The sequence below is a fragment of the Nyctereutes procyonoides genome, unplaced genomic scaffold (assembly GCF_905146905.1).
Source record: "Nyctereutes procyonoides isolate TBG_1078 unplaced genomic scaffold, NYPRO_anot_genome, whole genome shotgun sequence".
NCBI classification, from domain to species: Eukaryota; Metazoa; Chordata; class Mammalia; order Carnivora; family Canidae; genus Nyctereutes; species Nyctereutes procyonoides.
In genome coordinates, this window is record NW_026575049.1 from 11,845,596 (window position 1) to 11,867,325 (window position 21,730).

At 45.4% G+C, this 21,730-nt stretch overlaps 1 protein-coding gene across 1 annotated transcript in view; it reads left to right on the top strand.

Moving 5' to 3' along the window:
* Positions 1–21,730, top strand: part of MYRFL (myelin regulatory factor like) — a 101,948-nt gene that overhangs the window by 51,079 nt on the left and 29,139 nt on the right. The window contains exons 12-14 of the mRNA XM_055328441.1: positions 2,035–2,235; positions 10,858–10,966; positions 11,732–11,841. Coding sequence (XP_055184416.1) covers positions 2,035–2,235; positions 10,858–10,966; positions 11,732–11,841 — 420 coding nt within the window. The remainder of the gene's footprint in view (positions 1–2,034; positions 2,236–10,857; positions 10,967–11,731; positions 11,842–21,730) is intronic.

The following is a 21,730-nucleotide window of genomic DNA, read 5'->3' on the forward strand; positions in this document are numbered from 1 at the left end:
GCATCAACATTTATCTGGTATACCTTTGGATTTAGTTGATTGCTTGCTATAAAAGGATTTGAGTCAAAGCCAGTTTGCTGTTCACAGCCAAGGGGGCTCTAGGGATCTTGTGGCAAAGCACTTTGTTTAAGTGAATTCACTCAAAATAATGTTCAAAGTTGTTACTTTCTATTCTTTTACTGCTTTTGTCTATCAAATGGTTGAGTTTTCTGAGCAGCTCAGGGTTCAAACAGGTGAGAATGAAAAATTTGAAGACACCTAAGAATTCTTTCACTGAACCCAAGCTAAACTTTGTGTTTTGTTTTTTTTTTTAAAGATGTTATTTGCTTATTCATGACAGACACAGAAAGAGAGAGAGGCAGAGACGCAGGCAGAGGGAGAAGCAGGCTCCATGCGGAGAGCCTGACGTGGTACTCGATCCCGGGTCTCCAGGATCACAACCCGGGCTGAAGGCGGCGCTAAGCCACTGGGCCATTGGGGCTGCCCAACTCTGTGGGTTTTTAAAAAATTATTATTATTTTAAAATTGGTAGCACATCCTTAGGGTAAAAACATCCAAACAATACCAAGAGCATGTAGGTTGAGCAGTGAATCTCCTTCCCAGCCCAATTTCTACATCTCCCAGTTCCTGTCCTTAAAGAAAATGTAATTGGTGTCTTGATTATTTTCCAGAGATAATCTATGCCTATTCCTGAGTGTCTGAGTGTCTCCTGAGTCCTGAGTCCTGAGTGTCTCCCACACGGCCCAGAAAGGCAGAGTGAAGACATTGCATCAGTGTCAACTTTTTAGATGATCAGTGCCTGAACTTGTGACAACCTGCCTCAAATGCACAAAAATCACATTTAAAAGAATAGGTCACAATTTTAAAAACAAATTATTTTTATTGTGAGGATATGGAGGGATTCAGAGATTCCTACTTAAAGAAATATATTCAACAGCCGTAGGAGATGGGGAGAAGGGAAGGCAGTCGAGTGAAAAATTCTTCAGCAAAGAATTTTCTTGAATAGTAAAATCTCCAGAATGTTGTCTGGTCTCATCATTTCACTTGGATACTCTTTGAAGACTACATTCAGCCAGGGTTACTTTTTTTTTTTTTTTACATTTATTTATTTATTTGAGAGAGAGAATGTGAGCATGAGCAAGGCTAGGGGGGTGGGAGGAGAGGGGCAGCAGGAGAGGGAGAAGCAGACTCCCCGACGAGCAGGGAGCACAATGTGAGACTCCATCCCAGGACCCCGGGATCATGACCTGAGCCAAAGGCAGATGTTTAACCTACTGAGCCACCCAGGCGCCTCCAGCCAGACTTACTTCTAATAGGAAAAGTTAGAATCTTTATTTAATCATTAAAAGAAGTATAAGTCCAGCTCCAGAATTTATTAGCTTCGTGGCCTTGGGCGATATATTTATTCTTTCAGAGTCTTCTGGATATCTATAAAATGAGGACAGCAGTACGCGTCCGTCACGCAGAACGGTGGTGCGACCCAGCGCACATCGAGCGTAGCTCCTGTTACTCCTCCTGCAGTGTCACCTGTGTTTAGGGAGTGGTTGGGGTGAACCAAATACATTTGTCCTGTTGTTTGCTTGCCCATTGCATATGAAATCATAAATACTGAAGCATTTTGAAACTTTTATAAAAGGGCTAGCTAAATGCAAAGTAGTTTTATTTACCCGGGCTTTCATAAACGTATAATAACTTCTAATGTAAGGTGCTGGTGTGAAATCCTTTTTCTTATTTTCCCAGAAAAGAAGGTCATATTTGAGTTTCCTTCTTCCTTATCATCTGCTCAACATAAGCAACACATTTTAATTCCCGGATAGTCGCAGTCGAGCTGGGACGTCCCAAACCATGACATGCTGAGCTCCGGCTCTGCTGGGGCCACAGTTATTTGGATACGTTGGAATGTCCCATCCAACAGAGGACTCTCGCCTGAAAGACTTAGATGCCATTCCGTGTTCCTTAGCCCTGAGGAATAAAGCAACCATCGACTCCAGCTGCTCTAACTTTAGTTGTAACGTACTTACGTATTTCTTCCAGGCCTCTAACCCTGGTCAGTTTGAAAATGACAGTGATGCACTATGGCAGCGAGGACAAGTTCCCGAATCTGCTGTTTGTCATAGTCGGGTGGGAATAAATACAGATGCACCGGATGAAGCCCTGGTTGTCTGCGGCAACGTGAAAGTGATGGGGACCATTATGCATCCCTCGGACAGCCGGGCAAAGCAGAACATCCAGGAGGTGAGCGCGGGGCGGGCCTTGGGCGTCCCCTCTGACACCTGAGTCAGGTGTGCTGGGTGCCCCTGGATGCCGACACGCCTTGCAAAGGGCCCCTGTCCACGTCTCCTGTTGGGGCCAGACACACACAGTGCGTGACGATTGTGGGTGTCGGAGCCGACAGGCCTGTCTGCTGAGTCTGAGCTACTTCCTACCCGAGAGAGCAGATCTACCTGACGGGAGCCATGGGCAGGGACAGCACAGCCCTGGCTTCACGAGCAGGAAACCTTCGAGTCACTGTCCACGGGCCCCTGCCCTTCCTTCCACGCATTGTCAGCTGCTGGGCTTGCCCTTTCCTTCCCACGCCCTAGTGTCCCCCTCCCTGTTCATCTTCCAAGCACGGTCCAGGCCAGTTCCTGCCCGTAGTTCTGCTGAACCTCCCAGCCTCTCGCTCCTGGAGTCCTGGAGCCCTGCCTGCCGCCGCCTTCCCCACTCATCATCTTTCTCTGAGGCACAGTTGGAGGCGCGCCTCCTCCCCCTCTTCCCTCCACCAGGTCAATCTCATGGCCTAAGGTTCCAGGCCAAGACCTTCTCCTATCTCTGGAGAGACAGTTGCCGAGTGGAAATCAGAACTCAGGCCTGGACGTCAGGAGGTGCTTCTCCACTTTGGGCTCGCCCCTGCAACGCGGCCCTGGATAGTACAGCTCCACCCGAACCCGCTGCCCTCTCGAGAGGGTGCAAATGGTGCCTCTCTGATTGGTCCTACCAAGTCTTTCTTTTTTTTTTTTAAATTTATTTATTTATTTATTCATAGAGACAGAGAGAGAGGCAGAGACACAGGCAGAGGGAGAAGCAGGCTCCATGCTGGGAGCCCGATGTGGGACTCGATTCAGGGTCTCCAGGATCACGTCCTAGGCTGCAGGCGGAGCTAAATCGCTGCGCCACCGGGGCTGCCCCTACCAAGTCTTTCTTACTTTTAACCCATTGGGATAAGAATCATCTTGGGAAGTCACAAGTGCCCTGGAGACCTAAGAGATTGGGATAAAGATGCTGGTTCCTTAGCCAGAACGCTCTAGTGTTCTCCGTCCTCGCCCTCCCATTGCTTAATTCTGTTTCCCACTCACCGCTTCTTCCCCGACCCTGTCTTCTCATTCACTGGCTTCTCCTACACGCATCTTCGAGGCTGGGGCAGGATTGTGTTTTTGAACCCCCTTTCCTTAGTCTTTTTTAGCTCAAAGGAGACATAATCTGTAAATCATTGGCCATCCTTCCAGACTGCATTCCTTTCCCAGTGAAAATCTGCACTGGTTTTTCTAAACGGGCCAAGGAATGTCCTCCTTTGCTGAGCGGATTCCAAAGAATGGCTGTAATTGTAGACTTTTATACTGATTGCAAAGCCGTGGTTCGTGTTAGGAGAGCTGTGACCTACTGCCGGATGGGAACTCTTGGGGCTACAAAGTTCTCACGTACATTTCCCGATCCCAGTCCTAGATATGGTGCTTTTGACTTTCAGAGAGAGATAAAGTGTCTGCGTTTCGGATCACACCGACTCAAACTTATTTTTGCTATTGGCTATTCAATTCCCTACTAGATCTTATCCAAATGCAAATGGAAGATGGTAAGTCGGGAGAGTCCTCCACAACCCCTCCTGCTACCACCAGGCTACCACCCAGAATTCGTCTTGGTTTGAAGAAAACATATTGTCTTAAAATAACAAGCTTCCCTAGAACTTCTCAAATCTCTTCTAGGCAGCCTTCTCGTATAAATAAAATGTCACCCCAATCCAGGCTCTCACTGTGGAATCCCTGTATCCTCTTCCTGCCTGTGGCCACACGATGGGCTAAGGAGAAGCCCAATTTCTGGTGGAAGGCCAGAGTTTTAGTTTTGATTCCGGCAACCACTGGCCCAGGAACGTTGGCACAGGGATGTTCTGTGCCTCTATATTCTCCTGTGAACAGGGAAAGCTCATATTCAATTCACTGGTGTTAAATGTGTCTTTTCGGCTCACATACGTGAAGCATTCTGTAGCTTTATCATTATTTATCTGTATAAAAATGCAAATTCTATGTGATTCATTTATTAAATTATTTCATATTAATATGTTCTTAATAGGTCTATTCACCTTTATGAAATATGGGTTTCTAGAAATCTTATCGCAGAGGCTGCTTTTAGGCAAACAGGCTCAAGTGATGGAATGCCAAAAGGGCCCAGAACACTCCCCTCTCCCCCAGGCTGAGTATGGACAGGCCCGGCAGGCTACATACTCCAAAATACCCTAACTGACCAATGGGCCTCTTACAACCAGGCACAGTCACCAGAAAAGGGAAGATTCCATATGTCCCCGTACCTCCTCACCTTCCTCCTTTAAATACGGCCCCTCCCACTGTCTCCTGGCAGACAGCCTCTCCCTCCCTGCCCTGTTGGCCGCTCCCAGTGAAGGATTCAGTAGACTTCTACATCATTTGTTCTGCTTTGGGTGAATCCGTTCACACTGCTCGTGCTGCCGGCTTCCTACTCAATTGGATCAACCCCACACTTGGGGGCCCCCATCAGGAGAGTCATCACACTTATCAGTTCTGTTCACTATTACAGACAAGGGAGATGAGGGTGATGATGACAGGGTTGAGAGACACGTGAACTTCATCTTCACCTCCCTTGACTCAGTTTTTCCAACTCTTAAAAATAGCCATTGCCCTCTGAGATGGGGACTCTGGTTGACCTGATTACAAGCATGGGACTGGAGGCAGTTTCTCGTTCTTTAAGGATGCATGGTCACCAGAGCTGGCTTCCGGATGGGCTGTTGCAGGACAGTGGTGAAGCACATTGCCCAGTACTGCGATGGGGGGAAATGAATAGAAGTCGCCGCCTCACCCTGGCTCTGTGCCTCCTCACTCAGGGCAACAGAGGTGGTTTTGTGGGTATTAAGCCCACGAGCACCCTGCGTAGAGGCCTGGTGGAGGTCTCTGTGCCTATCTGGACACATATCTGCCACCCAGAGACCACAAAGCAGGTGTGATTGAAGCCAGCATCGTGGAAGCACTGGGAAAATGAGGTGGGCCTCGGTGAGGAGCGGTCTCCCTACCCAGACGCCGTGTTCACCGATGTGACTACAGACCGTAGAAGGAAATGCAGCTCTTACGGTGGAAACAGCGAAATCAGGGTGGAAACGATGTGCTGAGAAACAAAGGAGCATGAAAAACGGCAAGGTCGAGGCAAACAAAGTGAGGTGGTTGAAAGTTGAACACATCAGTCAGATTCTGTGATGAAGGCTGCAAACAAGGCCACAAAGGATTCAAAACTAAAAGCCAGGATAGCAATAAGCCAAGATGAATTGCTCGAAGATCGATTTCCCCAACCACATCAGCAGCGTGGTAAAGACAGAAGTGTCAGGTCCAAGAAGGTCACGGGGGCGAAGTCTCCCCTCCAGGCCATGAGCCAGGTGCAGAAGTTCCTGAGCTTGAGGTGACCCAGTGCCAGCCAGGCTGCTCCTGGTGGGAGTCTGGTTGCCTAGGCTGCGACTGGATGATGGAGAGCGAGATCTACCCCCCTGAACAAACTGGGGTCCCGGGGGCAGGAGCGCCTTCTCTGCGGTGCAGTTGCTGAGCTCATGTTGGAGGAGCCAAGGTGTGAAGCAACAAGACAGTGACGGCCACTTGTATTCAGGCGCAGAACTTTCCAAGACTGCGATGTGCAAGACCAAATCAGACACCTGACCTCAGCTTCTAGCTTCTGGCTCAATGCACATTGATGAGCAAGGTGCTGTGTGAAGTCCTGGCCGGTGTTTGGTTCCTGGAGGAGGAGGCCCAGAAGGCACAGCTCTGGCCTCAAGGGCTTTCCCTAGGCCACGTGTACGCATAGGGAATGGGCATTGCACGCAGCTTATGTTTAGTTCTGGAAAGTCTACAACCCGGCATTATAAACCAGAAGAGCATTATCTTTCTGTTTTTTAAAAAAATATTTTTATTTATTCATGAGAGACACAGAGAGAGAGGTGGAGAAGCAGGCTCCCTGCAGGGAGCCCGATGCGGGACTCGATCCCAGGACCCTGGGGTCACTACTCAAGCCGAAGGCAGATGCTTGACCATTGGGCCACCCAGGCGTCCCCAGAAGAGCATTTTTCTTACAGAAAATTTGCTATAGAAGGTGTTTAGATCCCCAAGCCAGCCCTCAAAATTTTCTTCAGCCAAAATCTATCTGAAGCTCAGTGATAATAATACCGTGGAACCCAAGTACCGTGCACAGCAGTACGTCTTCAGGGAAGATGCGTCAAAGGGGCCACGTTCCCCCCAAGTAGCCTGGATGGCCGGAGTGAGGGCACAGCCTCCTCTGCTTCCTGTTGGCAGCAAAGGCCCCCCGTGGGGGCTCAGGCAGGAACCACAGGGAGAGTGAAAAGTAGGCAAAGCAGGTGCAGGACTCCCAAGGTGCAGGGAGTGGGGAGCTGGGTAGGGCCTGGCTGGCTCCTGACCGATGCCCTGTCTTCGATTCTGTGAGTGTCAGGGACTGTCCTGCCATTTTACTACCTTCATTCTCTCATCCCTTTTTCTTTCGTTGAAGGTTTTGGGTGAAGTTACTCTGCTGGGCACTGCAGGGGTCCTGAGATGAACTAGCTGAGGGCCTTACCCTCAAAATCAGGACTTTTTAAAAAATTCAAACTCCAAGTAAGAAATACTCATTGGATCTCCAATGCCTGGGATAACATCGGGTGCACAGTAGCTGTTCATGAATAATTTGTTGTTGGCTTGTCCCTCTCTCTCCCCCTCTGCCCCTCCTCTGACTCTCTCTCTCTCTGTCTCCAATCAATTAAAAAAAAATCTATTGCATGAATGAAGGCACTCACCATGTTAGCTGCGTGCACAGGCCGGTGTGAAATCATGTCTGCCCCTTCCTCGCATGGCCTGCAAGATCCTCCCAGCTCTGACCTTAACCTTCACAGTCTAGTAATGCCAAATTCTGCCCTGGTCATGCAGACATCGTTCAGGGGACTTAGTCCCTTGAGACTTCGCTCATGATGTTCTTTCTGCCCAGCAATCCTGCCTTGGTGTCCCCCTTTCCATCTCTTCTCCCTACCTTAGCTCTTTCCCTAACTTCTATCTTAAATTTATTCCTATTAAATTTATTTATTAGATTGTTAATTTATTTAACAAATGTTAGTTGAGCATCAACGCCATGCAAGGAAATGTACTAGAAGCTGGTAATATGGTGGTGGGCAGGAAAGCACGGCCTTAATGCGTCTTGGCCCTCATGGGGGTATTACATGTCCTACAGGGAAGGCACATAGTAAAGGTGACACAACTAGTAGTCTGGGGATAACTCTGATTAGTGGGGATCCCTGGGTGGCGCAGCGGTTTGGCGCCTGCCTTTGGCCCAGGGCGCGATCCTGGAGACCCAGGATCGAATCCCACATTGGGCTCCCGGTGCATGGAGCCTGCTTCTCCCTCTGCCTATGTCTCTGCGCCTCTCTCTCTCTCTCTCTCTCTGTGACTATCATAAATAAATAAAAATTAAAAAAAAAACTCTGATTAGTGCTACGCAGGAAAACAACAGCTCCCATTAGCACATAAGGCAAAGGGACCCTTCCTAGTACTGGAGATGAAGAAGTGCTTCCCTGGGGAAGGGATGTTTAAGTTAGGGGAGGAGAAGGTAAGAGTGGGAAGGAGAAGCTTTTGAGGCAGGGTAAATGCCCTGAGCCAAAGGCCAGAAGTGCAAGGAGCAGAATTTGCTTGAGAACCAAAATAAACCAGGATTTCCGTGGGGCTTCACCATCTCTAGAAGCCCTCATTTATGCTCCCCTAGGAATATTTTAGGGACCTCTTGGAGCTGCCATAATTCTCTATTCATAATTCTGTTATCACTCTGCATTTCTCACATTGTAATATAATCATATGGGATGAGTCAGCCTTCCTGTCTAGACCACAAACATTTTTTTAAAATGTTCATTTAATAAGTCTAAATTTTAGGAAATTTGGAATGTGAAACCCCATAGAAGTAGTATGATACAAGATCAAGACAGTCGGAAAACCTATCTGTTTATTTTTATTTTTAAATTTTTCTTAATTTTAGTTTTGCTTATTTATTTCTCATTTGAGTATCATTAACACGCAGTTACGTTAGTTTTGGGTGTGCCACATAGTGATTCAACAGCTCTATGTTATGCTATGTCCATCACGAGTATAGTCACCATACAATGTAATTACAGCCCCATCAACTCTATCCCCGATGCTGCACCTTTTTTCCCCATGACTTCCTCATTCCCTGACTGGAAGCCTGTATCTCCCGCTTCCCTTCACCCATTTTGCCCATTCCCCACCTTCCTCCCCTCTGGCAACCATTAGTTTGTTCTCTTTATTTATAGGTTTGCTTTTTGTTTGTTTATTCATTTGTTTTGGTTTTTAGATTCCACATATAAGTAAAACCATATGGTATTTATCGTCCTCTGTTTCACTTAGTATAATATCCTCTAATTCCATCCATGTTGTCACAAATAGCAAGATTTCACCACTTTTTAATGGCCGAGTACTACTCCATTATATGAATATAGCACGTCTACTTTGTCCCTTCCTCTACGGGTGAGCGCTCGGGTTGCTTCCACGTCTTGGCTCTTGTGCGTAGTGCTATGATAAACAGGTGCATATGTCTTTTTGAATTAGTGTCTTCATTTTCTTTGGGTTCTCCATAGTGGAATTATTGGATCATATGGTATTTCTATTTTTAACTTTTTGAGGAACTTCCATATTGTGTTCCACGTGGCTGTACCAATTTACATTCCCACCAATGGTACACAAGGATTTCTTTTTCTCCACATTTTTGCCAGTACTTGTTATCTCTTGTCTTTTTGAGGCTAGCCATTCTGACAGATGTAAGGTGATAACTTATGGTTTGGTTTGCATTTCCCTGTTGATTAGTGACATCGAGCATCTTTTCATGAGTCTGTTGGCTACCAGATGTCTGCTTTGAAAAAATGTCTATTCAGGTCCTCTGTCCATTTTTAATCAGATTCTTTGTTTTCTAATATTCTGTTATATAACTTCTTTATGTATTCTAGATAGTAATCCCTTATCAGATATATCATTTGCAAATATCTTCTCCCATTTAGGAGGTTGCCCTTTTATTTTGTTCATGGTTTCCTTTGCTGTGCAAAAGCTTTTTATTTTGATGTAGTCTCAATAGTTTGTGTTTGCTTTTGCTTCCCTTGCCTTAGGAGACATCTAGAATAATGTTGCTGTGGCTGATGTCAGAGAAATTACTACCTATGTTCTCTCCTAGGAGCTTTCTGGTTTCAGGCTTCACAATTGGTAGAGCACAAATTTTTAAAGGGCAATCATTTTTTTAAAGTGCCAAAACTAGTGTAGTGCATGGTATATAGAAGGTGACGGGTAAATGTTAATTGAATAAAACAATGAATGAATGAATTAAACCAAGCTTTTGTTAACAGCAGGTATCAAAATAACAGTGAGCTCCAAATTATAATTCCCAAGAAGAACCTGAAGTAAAGTTTGCCCGGTTAGCCAGTTAAGAGTCAAGCTACCACCTTTCACAATCAGCCAAACTAGTGAAGGACGGGGAGCTTCTAATGATATTGGAGGAGCTTTCCACTCACCCAACAGGGTGGGTCAAGGAAGGAGCTGAAGGCCATGTCAGGGGTTTTCCTAAAACAAGAAAAACACAGCACTTTTGGTTACTCTAACACATGGATGAATGTCCGAGCAGTATGATTTTAATTGCCAACAGACCACGGGTTTTGTAATTGTTATATTCCCAAAGAAAACTATATCGTAAAAGAAAAAGGGTCATCATTTTACTCATAGAAAAAGGTCATTTTAAAAATCGATTCTGCTAGTACCATGGATTCATTAAAAAGAACCCAAAAGAGAACCCCTTGAATCAAACACATCTGGCTTTAGGAAAAACTCACTCTATTGCCTATTATTATCATTTTGCTGGGAACCAGTGACATTATTTTGAGGAATTGGCAGTGAAAGTTGGGAATACCTTTTATAACCTATAAGAGCAATGAACTCAGAGGAGCACACCATCACTGACCAGCGTGGTTTGAGGGAACGGCCATCTGTAGGAGAGGAAAGTATGGATCTTAGAAGGCCTAGCAGGTGGCTAATACAGGCTTGCAACCTGCCACTTGAGGAAATTTTCTACAGCAAGGTGTCCAAAATCAATGATATAGGATATAGCCATTCCTCAAAGACCGTTACCTGAACTAAGCCTTTTCAGTTTGTAAATACGTTTGGCGTATTTGTGTTTATTTGGTGTTTATACTGTCTGTTCATTTGGAAATGATCCCTTGCAATCCTGGATCCTGATTGTTTCTCTCCGAAGTGATCAGTCTCCATTCTCAGAAGGAGGATTGGCCTCTCAGAGGAGAGAAAAAAGCCAAGAGTAGTGAACAAGGGAACGTTCACCCTGTAATTTAGACATAAAAACTCTGTCTTGATTTGTCAGTGGATTGAAGTCACTGATATGGACCTTGAAGCTATGGTTTCTCTAAGGAGAAAAACATAAATTTCTCTTAGAATAGTTTGGGCAAGAGAAAGAACAGTCCCACTGTCAACATTCTAATTTCCCTGGGTCCCTTTGGGCATTGATTCGAATAGGAAATATCTAAGTGGGTGAAATCTGCTCTTCTTAAATTAGGTCGACACAAATGAACAGTTAAGACGAATAGCCCAAATGAGGATCGTCGAATATGACTACAGACCAGAATTCGCATCTTTGATGGGAATAAACACAGCCCATCAAACAGGTAGGCACACAAATTCCCTTTTTAATTTCGTGTTGTCAACTCTTCAAAGTTTAATTCCCTCGTTAGCTGGAGGTTGCATACTATGGCATTGATTTCCTCTGTGAAATCCATAGTCATGGGAAAGGTTAGAGCAATTTCTGTGTCATCCTTACTCAACACCCCCATCTCTACTCCTGCACCCTGAGGTACTGGTGAAATATTTTGAAAACCTTGCTTCTTTTCATCGGAGCCACTGTGCTCATGGGATGAGGCCTCAGGGCCAGATGGCAGCTCCAACTGTGAGGAGGGCAGCATTGGGCAGACCCGGGAGAGAGGGACATTGCAGAGTAGGTGGGTCTAGGTCAGAGAGGGGGAAAAGTGGTGTTTATACTCCAACCAGGAATCCTAAAGAAACAGGAACCGTTTAGATGGCAAATCCTCCTGTAGGAAAAGAGGAAATCAAGCTAACAAACACCCCAACCTTACTTCTAGATGCAGGGATTTTAAAGTATTTACTCAACCCCTTCCAACACTTGGCCCCCAGTCTCAAGGAAAAGTGAAGAAAATGACACCCCTCTTTTTAATCCTATAGCAGTTATGGGCTCAAAATTCTTCCTTTGCTTCAAATATATCATAGATCAAAGCAAAAGCTGAAAGGGGATAATAAGCATCTATCTGCAAAGATGTCCTGGGGGGCTGTCAACATTCCATTTTGATGTAGGCCTGGAAGGATTTTCTCCAGAAAGCTCTTTTCCTGACCAAACGTGTTGGAGTGTTTGTGTCTAGGAATGATCGCCCAGGAGGTGCAAGAGATCCTGCCTAGAGCCGTAAGAGAGGTTGGTGATGTCACCTGTGAAAATGGAGAGACGCTGCAGAACTTCCTCATGGTTGATAAGGTAACCACAAAATAGATCTATCCCCTGGAGCTATGACCCCACAGGGGAATCCCTTTTCTATGGCATCGCAATGCACTGAAACATGCAACGAGGAACAGCAAAGCTTCCCCGGGCTGTGGAGTAATTGGTATCAATTATGGCACCCTGGGCATGGGTACCAAAAAGAAGCCCCATAAGGGAAAAAGAAAAAGGAATCTAAAAAAAAAAAAGAAAAAAAGAAAAAAAGAAAGAAAAAGGAATCTGTAACAGTGATGGTTGAGCTCAGCCAGGCTGATTGTCGGAAGGAAACTGGCCTGGGGAACGTCGGCTTAACAGGAGTGCCCCTAAAATGAGGACCTGATGTTTTGTGAAACAGGGACAACAAGTTGTGATTAGATTTGTCTTAAAAAATGGAACTGGAACTCACATAACATAATTTAAGTAATTGTAATAGAATGATTTCATTCTTAGAATGATTACAGATCGAATGCAGTGTTCATTTTTCTTTCTGAGCATAGTTTTTCAACAAAATTGTGTGTTCCACTTTTACAGCACAATCATAAAGTGGGTCACTTCTACAAAGATATTCATGAGTCTCAGCCTTTTCCCCAAGGGCCTGTCTTCATTCTTTGATATTCAAATCATTCTCTTTTGAGGGGCCGTCCCCTCCTTGTAGGTGAGCTCCCCTTCACTCGGTAAAGGGATCTCAGCCTGCCCTTCCTCTGCTCACCTGGGCTTTGTTGTGTGTGACTTGAGTAGTTCTCCGAGATCATGGGTCTTAGTTCTGTGAAATCCTGCATCTTTTGCAAGGTTGGCAGATTCACTGTGCTGTTGGTTTGCTGTACATGGCACTGATGTATTTGATGCTGGAGGGAAAAAACTGATTGACGTGGGGATATTATGGTTGTAGGGAGAGGTATCTGAGTGGAGACCGATTGGTAATTTGTCAGTTCACGGGGGCAGTGCTTCTCAAACTTCAAAGTGCACATGAATCCCCGGGGCGGGGGGGGGGGGGGTGGAACTCACTAAAATACAGACTCTGATTCAGCAAGAATGAGGAGAGACCCAAGATCCTGCATTTTCAACCAGCGTTCAGGTGGTGTCAATTTTGCCAATCTTGCTGGTCCGCAAGCCACACTTGGAGCAGAAAGGAGGAGGGTCTCTTTCCGTGTTGGGCCCTTGCTCGCTCTTCTTCCTCTAAGCTCTTGGGCAACAAGCACTTAGATCATAGGCCTGGATGGCCTGCTCTGCCCTGGGCCGCGGGGGTGGAGGGGCAAAAGTCAAGTTACTTCTTCTTGCTTCCCAGACCCATCGCGAGTAGAAGCAGCTCTTTGGTCTCAGACCTGGGCTTTCACTTCCCTTGAGAGGTGTATTGTGAGAAATCTATTTTTAATAATCAAGTCGTGAAGTTTTCCAATTATTTCCTTCAAATGTAAGATAAATGATACTCAGAGGTATTCATGTAGCAAGGTCACACTCACTCTCTTGCATTTTCAGAAAGAAGCTTCCTGGGTGAGAGGAAAAACATGTAGGCACAGCTGTCAGGCTCAGGGTGCAACCTGCAGGGTGTCATTAGGCTGCCAAGGTGGGGCTCTTGGGATTACTCATGTGGTAGCAACCATGTCTCTTCTGACTGTGGCCCTAACCTGGAACAGTCAGGAAAGATTTCTGTGTTTTCTGCGTAGGTCACATCTGCCCAGGGCCTTATGATTGTCACTCTGCAGGAAAATAATTAGTTCTCTGCTGGCCCAGTGTCTTCCCATTCCCAGTTGAGTTGCATGAGGATAGTGAGGATTGTTAGCAGCGGCAGTTCTAAGCGCTGCCCATCCCCTTAACCCCCCAAAGAGGCTACAACCCAAATTCATTCCCAAGAAGGCAAGCCCAGAGCCCTGGGACAATAAGGGATGGTATTTCCGTTCTGGGCAGCCGGGGTCGTTTGTCATCTGAGGAGCAACCCACGCCAAGGCAGCAGTTTATAAGTTAAATACAACCGACAAAAGTCCAGAATGGACAAGTTGTGATTCTCTCAGTAACAGGATCTTGCCCTGATTCCATCTGTGGAGACATCACTAGGCCACACTCATTTACAGAACCTGTAACACGATGAGGGGGTGAATATCTCTGTGCTCTGAGGCCTGGCTTTCCTCTTGGGCTCATTTCCGAGGAGAAACTTCAACTGCTGGTTTAGCCCTCCACGCTGCGGGAGATCCCTCCACCCCTTATAAATACTGCACAGACTATTTCCTTTGTTCCTCCTTATTAAGGACACAACTAATGTGACTCCTGTTGTCCCCTACTCTACGTTAATTGTACACTAAGCAAGGTGTACGGAGAGCCTCTTGCTTTCCTGGCCTCCTACCCATTCGTGTGCCCACCACGTTGGCCTTGATTGCCACATTCAGGACTGCTTGTGTTTAGAGACTTTCCTAGGACTTCCTGGGCCTCACTTGCTGTAGCAATGGGTAGAGGTAAGGTTCAGTTACAGTTTCTCCCTCTGCTCTTCAGTTCTCTTCCACCCAATGTCCCTTTGGTATAAAGAAATTTTTATTGAAGCTCGAGTGCAAACTAGAAATGCACGTGAAAATGTTGAGATGCTGCACTCCGTGATTGCTGTCTTTTCCACATGCGCTTTGCAACTTTAAGCCCAAATAAGAAACAGAACCGGCTGGATCTTTACAGACTGTCCCTGTAACCAACCATAGCTAGAGACTAGTGATGTTGGCCCAATCATTTGGAGAAGAAAAGAAAGAAATCATTTTTCTTTCAGAAGAGATGACTGTGTAAGGTAAACCTCCCTTATCTGGGGTAAGTTGCCTCCTCTCATAAATTTCTCATGATTTATGTGCCCCAGTGAAAGCTCAGTAAGAGTAGGTGGCATGAGAGGGCTCTGGGCTGGTCCTGAGAGCCAGGGGGCCATAGGAGGCAGACACCAGGGTCTAACCTTGCATAAGACCCCTAGGGCTTTGCCCTTTGGTTTGTTCATCTATCTCTTTATTTATTTCTGTGATTATTTGGGGGTAGGTGGTTACATTTCTCGAGCATTGTTATTAGTAGGTGTACTTGGGTGTAAAAATATACCCAGTAAGCGTAAGAGTGGCCCTAAACACGTTTATAATTGAGTTTGTATAAGGATGAGGTTCGCTCTGTGAATAACTAGGCCTTGAATAATCTGTGTGTGTGTGTGTGTGTGTGTTTTACAAATGCATGTTATAAGCCATCCTACCGTATCTCAGTATGTGGTTACTTCTTACTCATTGATTCTCTTTTTCCTTCAACTAGAAGGAATTGTCTGTTCAAGTCACGCAGAGAGAAGTAAGGCAGGGTTCCGGTCTTCAAGCAGCTGACCGTCTAAGTGGGGTGATGAGACGAGACGCAAGGATGGAGCTATGAGTGGCAGCGTGACAAGTGCTGTGGCAGATGCGGGGCCTGTGTGTGGCCACTGGGCAGGGGTTCGCAGGTGGAAAGGAAGCGGGGCCGAGAGACCAGCGAAAGAAGACAGTGGCTAACCTGGGGCCTGAAGGTCTGGCTGAGGAGGAGGAGCATCCAGGAGGTCTTTCCATTCTTCCATTTTCTCACACACGGTATCCAATGAGACGCCAAGAGTGCTGCTGTTCTGGTTTTGGCGGCATCTCTCGTCTATCCTCTTCCCTCTTTATTCTCCTCATGCTTCCCAGTTTTCTCCCTAAAACACAGACAACACAAAACACCTCTGATCGGACAATCTCCCTTTTCCACTTGGGCTCTTCATTGGCTTATTATTGCCCTTCCACCATCTGGATGGGATCTTCTCTGACTCACTTCCGAACACTCACACCCACCCCGCCAACCCCGAGGCCCCTGCAGGGGACAACGTCTCTGCGCACACCTGCACCTCGGCTTCGCCACCCCTCTGCCATCGACTTTGCTGTCTGTCCTCACGCTCACCAAGCCTGCTCCTGCCCAGCACTGTTCCACTGAGTGTCCTCTGCCCCCGAACACTCGCCCTCTAGGTGATCTTGTCGTTTGGATTGCAGCACCAAGACTTGACCCGGCCACCCCCTCTAAAAGACTCTCGGCATCACCTGCTTTCACTGTTTTGTGACATTCAGGGCCACGAGAGGGTGTGTAGCACCTTGGCTGGAATTAGAGAAAGGTGCCTCCTCTGGCCGGTACAGACCTCCCCGGCCCCTCAGCCCCAACCTCTGTGCGGGGCACACACTGCAGACTTTTTCACAACAGCCTAGAGAGTTCTATCCCCAGCTGGAATGATCTTATTTGCCTACTTATTCTTTACCAGTCTCCCTGGTTCATTGCACGACCCCAAAAATCTTCTATAGTCTCAAAGCTTTATCTGCAGTACTTTGTTTGTGGCTTCAACCCCAGGGCTTCGAGGGCTCTAGGAATTCAACAAGTATCAGTTGAATGAATTAATGAATTCTTTGATGCTCTGATTGATCCTGTGTCTATATTGTCTCAGGCCTCCGAAAACACATCTTCTAGACTATTTATCACATCGTGTGGTCGTTCTCTTTCTACTCCGTGTCTCTCCCACTAGACTGTGCGCCTCCCAAGGTCAGAGGATGAGCCTTGTTAATCCTGTGTTGTTTAGTTCAGTATCTGGTACACTGTGGGTTCTCGGTAAGAATGTATTTAAGTTAATGGCTAAGTTGCTGAATCTCAATGAAAGGAAGAGAAGTGGTTCTATAAAAATGAGAAAATTTGACAGAAAAGTGGGAAAATGAGTTCAATTTTGAGTTTGAGATGTCAGCGGAATATTCAGATGAAAATGTCCAGAAGCAACTGGAGTATGGAAGTTGGGAGTGCAGTTGGGGCCCGAGGGGAAGCTGCAGCCGTGGGTGAAGATATTAATTAATAAGGAACAGATTATGGATACAGGTCACAGATTAGAAGCCTGCGGCCAAGTCTGGCCTGAAGACTTTTTTTTTTCTCATGACATTTAAAAAATTTTCAAATTTGTTGCCTATTTTTATTTTTTTAATAATAAATTTATTTTTTTATTGGTGTTCAATTTGCCAATATACAGAATAACACCCAGAGCTCATCCCGTCAAGTGCCCCCCCCTCAGTGCCCGTCACCCATTCACCCCCACCCCCCACCCTCCTCCCCTTCCACCACCCCTAGTTCGTTTCCCAGTTAGGAGTCTTTATGTTCTGTCTCCCTTTCTGATATTTCCTACCCATTTCTTCTCCCTTCCCTTATATTCCCTTTCACTATTATTTATATTCCACAAATGAATGAGAACATATAATGTTTGTCCTTCTCCGATTGTTGCCTATTTTTAAAACTTAGGAGGTCCCCACACGAATTCTGGATTCCTGGCTCCCTTGAGCCCTCAGCTCTCGTGACATGATGCTGAGGAGTGGCTCCCCTGGAAGGGGTTCATGTGCCATCCCCGTGGTGCCTCCCTTACCTGCCCAGCCTGCAGGCTTGCAGTGCTCATGGGAGAAGGAGCGGTAGACCAGAAGCAGCAGATTTCCTCGAGTTAGAGCCAGGAGAGGGAAGAAGAGATCTGGGACGGCCAAGAAGATTGGGCTAAAGCAGAATATGGAGCAAGCACAGTGTCAAAAAGTCAAGTGAGTAGAGAGGACGGATAAGGACATGGGGAGGAAAGAGACGAGATGAGAAGGAAATGAAAGTTATCAAAATATTGTTGATTTAGATGATTGAAAACTTACCGATAATGTATAAATTTTAACATCAGATAAGACTTTGTCCAAAACTTGGCTCAGCAAGTTTGTAAGATAATAAGGTCACTTTCACATCTATACCAGACAAATTATTGTATTTTTTACAGTTCTCAGGAAAAATAACTTCAGTATGGCAAGCTGAAATTCTCCCTTTATCCCTTTTCCTCCACCGAGGCAATTGGCTTTTATAAGTGATTTTTGTTAATAAAATCTTTCTTAAGACATGACTTTTAGGTCTACAGTAGAGTATAACCTAATAAGTGATTGTTAGTAAAATTTCTTTCTCAGAAACGCTACCACCTTGATGTCTTTGAGATAATTTGTTTTATTTTTTTAATAGATGACACATTACTATTTTATACCCTTAGTATCTTTTTTTTTTTTTTTACATTTTTTAAACTTAAATTCAATTTGCCAACATAGCATATAACACCCAGGGCTCATCCCGTCAAGTGCCCCCCTCAGTGCCTGACACCCAGTGACCCTATCCCCCCACCCACCTCGCCTTCTGCAACCCTTTTTTTGTTTCCCAGACTTAGGAATCTCCCATGGTTTGTCTCCCTCTCTAATTTTTCCCACTCAGTTCCCCTCCTTTCCCTCATAATCCCTTTCACTATGTCTTATATTCCACGTATGAGTTAAACCATATGTTGATTGTCCTTCTCCGATTGACTTACTTCTCTCAGCATCATACCCTCCAGTTCCATCCATGTTGAAGCAAATGGAGGGTATTCGTCTCTTCTGATGGCTGAGGAATATTCCATTGTGTATATAGAACACATCTTCTTTATCCATTCATCTGTCGAAGGACATCGTGGCGCCTTCCACAGTTTGGGACGCATACTATTTTTTATTCAGAAAAACTGAGTGGTAAAAAAATTTATAGTAGTTTGAGTTCCTATGACTAGACCAGAATCTCAATGGAGGCATTTCTTTAATTAATTTATTATTAAGAATTTTAAATTCGTGTATAGTAACACACAATGTTACAGTAGTTTCAGGCGTACAGCATAGTGATGCAGCAAGTTTATACTTCATGCTGTGCTCACCCCAAGTGTAGCTCCCCTCTGCCCCATACAACACCGTTAGAACACCATGGACTATATTCTCTGTGCTGTGCCTGTCATCCCCCCCCCCCCGTGATTTCTTTATTGCATGACTGGGAGCCTGTCTCTCCCTGTATTTGCCCAAAATGGGGGCTTTCAATGTCCTACTCATCAGTTTGGTTTAAAAAGTCTGGTGTTTTCTCATCAAGAGATGTAGCCAGAACTTATTTATTGGTTGTGGCAGTAAGTCTCCTGGAGGGGGTAATCCTTCTCTGTTGTGCTCACATAATTGATTTGACTCCAAGCCAGGTGATTACTTTAGAACTAATCTGTTATTAAAATCAACCCTGGGTATTTTAACACCTGATCCCCTGTTTGTAGGCCATCTTCTTTCCTAGAAGCTCCTCACACTGGAAGCAGGGAGAAAATCCTCTTGCTTCTGGTAGATATTTTATTTATGTATTTATTTATTTATAAGATTTTGTTTATTTATTCAAGAGAGCACACAGAGAGAGGCAGAGGGAGAAGCAGGCTCCCTGCGGGGAGCCCAATGCAGGACTCAATCTCTGGACTCCGGGATCACACCCTGGGCCGAAGGCAGATGCTCAACTGCTGAGCCACCCAGGTGCCCCGCTGGTAGACATTTTAGAGAGAAATATGATATTGTTTTCTTGGAAATTTTCTTTTCGTAGGTTAATTTCTTTTTGTAGCTGTGTCTTCTTTAAAAAAAAACAAAACTTGTTGCTCATTTTTTTTTCATGTGTTAATAGTTCAGAAGTAACAGAAGTAAAACCTGTGGATCACCAGGGTAGTAATTAGTAAAAGTTTATTGTGCACACACAAAAAAGACAGTTTGTAAACTGAAACCAAAACACAGAATAAGACAGTTTATGTAGCAGCTTACAGAGAGACAAAGCAGTGCCTGTTCATTCTTCACGGTGATTGGTTATAACATTAGAATTTTCTTAAGTGATCGGAAAGTGGTCAGTGATTACTTCATATTGACCTTGGGAAACAGTTCAGGTTTTACTTATGATTTCCAGAGGCGCAAGCAAGAGATGATGTAGGTCAAGTTAGTTCCGCAAAATAAGTTAAAGTAAGCTTTATTTATATGACTAAACTAGTTTTGTCTGCTCAGAGAATTTTCAAGGCTGGTCGCAATTTGTTTTTTATTTTGATGCGTGCATTTAAACAAGATGGATGGATGGAGCTAATTGTGGAATTTAAGTGGTAGGTATACGGGCACTTACTGTACAGTTTTTAAAGTTTCTCCACATGGTTGGAATTTTTTGTAATAAAATGTTGAGAAGGCCTTGTTCCAGACACCTAAAACTGCAGTTTAAAAATTGTGGCAGCAGGTAGTGGCAATAGTTTGAAAATCAGATAGCCCTGTTTACTCAAGCCACTGATTTATTTATTATGTTTTAAAGATTTTATTTATTCATGAGAGACACACACAGAGAGAGGGGCAGAGACACAGGCAGAGGGAGAAGCAGGCTCCATGCAGGGAGCCCAATGTGGGACTCGACCCCGGGTCTCCAGGATCACACCCTAGGCTGAAGGTGGCGCTAAACGGCTGAGCCACCAGGGCTGCCCCAAGCCACTGATTTAATACCTGGAGTTTTATGCTTTATTTACCAAAGTGTAACTCAGTAGTCTCCTTTTCTGGCTTAGGGAGGCTATGTTTTTTTAGATCCATATCAAGGCCTGGTGAGCCATAAACAAAATAAAGTCTTGGACAAACACTGAGAGCCGAATTTACTCAAAGCCCAAATAATTGCCAGGCACATCCGTTGGCTAAAGACAGTTTTCCTCCCACTGGCAGGCACTCTCCTGATGCTCAATTGCAGGCTACTGTATTCCCATGATTTTATTATAAGACATGAGTCCATACAACATCAGATGCCATGAGGACAAACAGTCACATCCGTGACTCTCACTGGGAAAGAAATAAGAGTCTATTTCAACTTCTCAAAGCTTTTCCTTTGCCATCAGACTGAGTTCCCCTTAATTAGTGTCATTAGAGAGAGGACAAGTTGTAGTTCCCAAAGAGAGAGGAAATCCGCTCTGCTGCCTGGCTGCTCATCGCAGGCTCCTTTATCATCAGAACTGTGAGGGACCCCGAGCTTGCAAACTGCATTCTGCAAGGCTTACCTAGGGGGTGGGGTATCCATTCCCTGAGCCAAACCCTCCCAAAGGGGAAAGGACCTACTCAGAGTGGAAACCAGTTTGCTGTGTACAGTCAAGCCCGCCCCCCACTACACTGAGGATGTTAAACACTAGTATTTCTTTGTTTAATTCACCCAAAACTCCATGGACGTTCCCTTAAATGGAATTTGGACCTCAGTCTTTTTGCTCTTCTGAGAGCAACCTCAGATAAAAGAATGGACTAGAAGGTTGGCCGCTCTCTTCGTTTCACTAGAGAAGGGTGCTATGGGTCCCCGTGGGGCATGCCATAGCCGTCCTTGTAAGAATATGCATTCATGTTTACGTCCCGAGTTCCTGCTCTATATGGAGAACTGTGGACAAGACGCGGCCCTGTCTCTAGGTGTTTATCATACGGATAAACATGACACCAAGTGGAAGTTTCCAAGTGGGAGGTGGGGGCAGACAGGTGGTTGGGGTAGAGGGAGCAGCCTGTGCTGTGCTGGCTTCAGAAACCAGAGAAAGCTTGATACGTTCAGCAAACAGCACATGGTTCCATATGATTAGAGCACGGAGAGTGAAGGGAGCTATGGGAGGATGCGGCTGAAGGAAGAGGCCTGTCCAAGCTCAGGGAAGGCCTTGATTTCATAACGCTCCCTGCTGCTTTCCTGTGCACTTACACTCGCCAAACCGCTGTGCGTGTCCTTGCAGGAAATAGGTCATGCTGTCCATTTGTACCTTTACCCCAAAGCAAGTCATAAATGGGCACAAGATTCTCGTGTGACTTGAAGCAGGTTCTATCCGTCCCGCCAGAGACCTCATCAGCAGTTTTGGGTGGCAAGCTGGTTTAATCATTTTTGCATCACAATCGTAAAGCCTCATTTCAGCTGAGACAATGGGTCCCATTTTACATGGTTAATTATTATTAACTGGACACAGTTGAATAACTCAATTAAGCTCAATTATAAAATAGTTATTAACCAACACTGGGTATTAGATGGGGAAGCTTTTCAAAATGCCCCAGACTTATGC